The sequence below is a fragment of the Melozone crissalis genome, unplaced genomic scaffold (assembly GCF_028551555.1).
Source record: "Melozone crissalis strain CALT ecotype California unplaced genomic scaffold, PUWL_Pcris_2 ptg000008l_1, whole genome shotgun sequence".
In the NCBI taxonomy this organism is placed as follows: Eukaryota; Metazoa; Chordata; class Aves; order Passeriformes; family Passerellidae; genus Melozone; species Melozone crissalis.
Genome location: NW_026535786.1, coordinates 12657554 through 12660512, shown reverse-complemented (window position 1 = coordinate 12660512; position 2959 = coordinate 12657554). Strand labels below are relative to the sequence as shown.

At 46.3% G+C, this 2959-nt stretch overlaps 1 protein-coding gene across 1 annotated transcript; it reads left to right on the top strand.

Annotated features, from left to right (window-relative positions):
• The first annotated feature begins 384 nt into the window (after positions 1 to 384).
• On the top strand, positions 385 to 915 carry LOC128933230 (epidermal differentiation-specific protein-like). Its single transcript, XM_054270154.1, has one exon. The coding sequence runs from the start codon at positions 385 to 387 to the stop codon at positions 913 to 915; it is 531 nt and encodes a 176-aa protein (XP_054126129.1).
• Positions 916 to 2959: the final 2044 nt, after the last annotated feature.

Genomic DNA, 2959 nt, shown 5'->3' with positions numbered 1-2959 from the left:
GAGACTGAAGCCATCTCTCAGGGCATGAGGAGATGGATGGCTGCTGCAGGAGAGACAAACCTCACCCAGGGACAGCCTGGAGGGGGCCACTGATACACAGTTGTGAGGGGTGACTGGGAGAGCATTTACAGCTTAATCTTGGGTATGTAACTAAACCAACACACACATGTCATGAGCCCACTCTTTTCCAGTTACTTTCATGTCTATTCTTTGTTCAAAATGTTTTATTTTTCCTGTTCCCCCTTTTCCCTTCTGGGCGTCCAACATTTTGTTTCAAGGTCCAAAAGGCTTCTTACAAGCTCTGCTTGTTTTCTGTCTTCCTTTTGTACAGGCTGTCATCCAGCTCTTAGAGGAAGAAATTCAAACTCTAGAATTCCTACAGAGATGGGAAGAATCATCCTTTATGAGCGTGCCAATTTCCAGGGCATGTCCAAAGAATTCACCTCTGATATTGCCAATTTAAGAGATGTAGATTGGAATGATCTTGCCTCCTCGGCAAAAGTAATTGGCCAGCCTTGGGTGCTTTATGAGCATTCAAACTACGGAGGCAAATTTCTGGTACTTGAGGAGGGAGACCATAGCCTTTTTAGTTCAAAGATGAATAATAAGGTCAGTTCTCTGCAGATGATCACTGAAGATCTGAGCAATCCGGAGATCACTCTCTATGAGGATGCCAACTACCAAGGGAAAAGCAGGGTAGTACGAGAAGCGACCAACCTGGCTGCGGGACACGACAATGACATCATGTCTTCCCACAAAGTCCAGAGAGGTGCCTGGCTGCTGTGTGAAAACAGTGATGGAAGTGGAATTCAATACCTTGCTCGAGAACGTGAAAACCTTCCAAATTACAAGGCAATCAATTTCAATGACAAGCTTTCCTTCCTGCGTCCCCTTCGTGCTGGCCGTTCTTATTAGAATGCAAATCCTCCAAAGCTGAGGAAAGATGCAGTCCCAGCAAGAAATTTAAGACCTAGATCTCTGCCTCTGCTTTTATCACATTCTTTGTGATTTGTTTTAAAATGCCCCTGCGATACCATGGCTTCTGCTATTGTCTCTAATCCATTTTGTGTTGATGCCATTAAAGAAACTCTTGCAAGCAACAGTGAGCCTGTTTTATGTACTGTTTAGTGTCGATAAATATTGCCCTTTCATGATGTCTCTGTGTATCCAGAGAATGCTTTGTGCAGTCATTTTGAGCCCTTTTCATGGATATCTCCTGCAAGATTTTATCTCCTTCTAGTTTCACTGTTCAGTAACAGTGGGTTCAGGCTTAACTCAACTAGTGCTAAAGTCTTGGTGAGCATAGTGATAATTGCTGTGATCCTGGCCAAACTCTCACCTGCAGCCTGTACCTAAGTATCACATATTTGATTGTGTTTTAAGACATTGATCACACTGATGATATAGTCTTTTACTGCCCAAATTACGTAATCAAACAGACTGTTCTCACAAATTTGAATTGACTGAATGCTTGGTCCCAATGGTAAAACTTGTATGATTTTTTTAAACAGCTGCCTCACTTTCAATTAAGTTATTGATTAAGAATTTAATTTTTTCTTGGTTTTCTTTGTCATAGTATTCCTCTCCCTTATGCTGCTGTGTTTTCTTGGCAGTGCCTTATTTGACCTTTGAATTCAACAGAGCAATACTATGGCAAAACTTAAATGAGATTCTCTATCCTGGTAAATCAAATCTCAAAAACTGTGAAGCATATTGCTGACAAAAGCAGTAATGAGGGACGTTCTTTCAGAGATCTATAGAGGTCATCAGGAAAATAAATGTGACATGGTCAAATGTGTGCAGCTGCAGCAGATTGTCCCTATAAGGAATTCTCCTCCTTGGAGCAAACTTGCCTTTGTCATTTGTGAGGTCCCAAAGCCCTGTTCACACAGTCCCACGGATTGGCAGAGTGCAGTTCACCTTAGGTAAACACCATCAGCCCCAGAGCTCAGCACAGACTCAGCGCGGCTCCCCCAGGCCCCTGGCCTGTTCATGCTCTCTGTGCCCCAGAGGCAAGTGCACTCAAACTGGACCTGGTGCTGTGAGACACCTTCCCAGGGCAATGTCACCTGTGGGGATGTCGTGGTTTGACACTGGCCAAACACCAGGTGCACACGAAAGCCACTCACTCAACCTCCCCTGCTACAGCTGGACAGAGGAAAGAAAAATTTAACAAAGGGCTCACTAGCTAAGATAAGAACCAGGAGGAAACACTCCAAGGGCAAAACAGGCTCAGCTTGGAGGTACAAAGCGAGTTTATTGCTATCAGCATCACAGCAGGATAATAAGAAGTAAAATAAGCCCTCAAAAACACCTTTTCCCCCCCAGCCCCTCCATTCCACTGACAGCACAGGGAGACAGGGGGTGGAGGTTTTGGTCAGTTTGTCATCCAAGGTTTTCTTCCCCTGTGCAGGGAGACAGGTTGTTTCCCTGTGAGACTGTGGGGTCCTTCTCACAGGAGAAAATTCTCGGTGAACTTCTCCAGTGTGGTTCCAATCTCACGAGCAGCAGCCCTCCCAAAACTGCTGCAGCGTGGGTCACTATTCCTTGGGGTGCAGTCCTCCAAGGACAGGCTGCTCCAGCCTGGATGTAGGGGCCCTTTCCCTCCACCAAGCCACCCACTGGATCACAGCCTCTTCCACACTTCCTGAGTGCCTTCTCTGGCATGGGCACTTCCCCCACAGGCTGCAGGAGGATCTCTGCATTCCCCATGGATCCCCACAGGCAGCAGGGGCACAGCTGCCTCACCATGCTGCCTTGGAATTTTGGCTGCAGAGGAATTTTGGCTCCAGTGCCTGGAGCAGCTCCTCCCCTCCTTCTCCACTGACTTGGTGCCCCCATGTTGTTTCCCTCACATGTTCTCACCTGCTCCTCTTTTCCATCTGGAATGAAAACTGTGCCCCCGCCTTTGTTTTGGTTTCTTCTTAAGTACATTATCACAGAGGTGTTACCACCATCT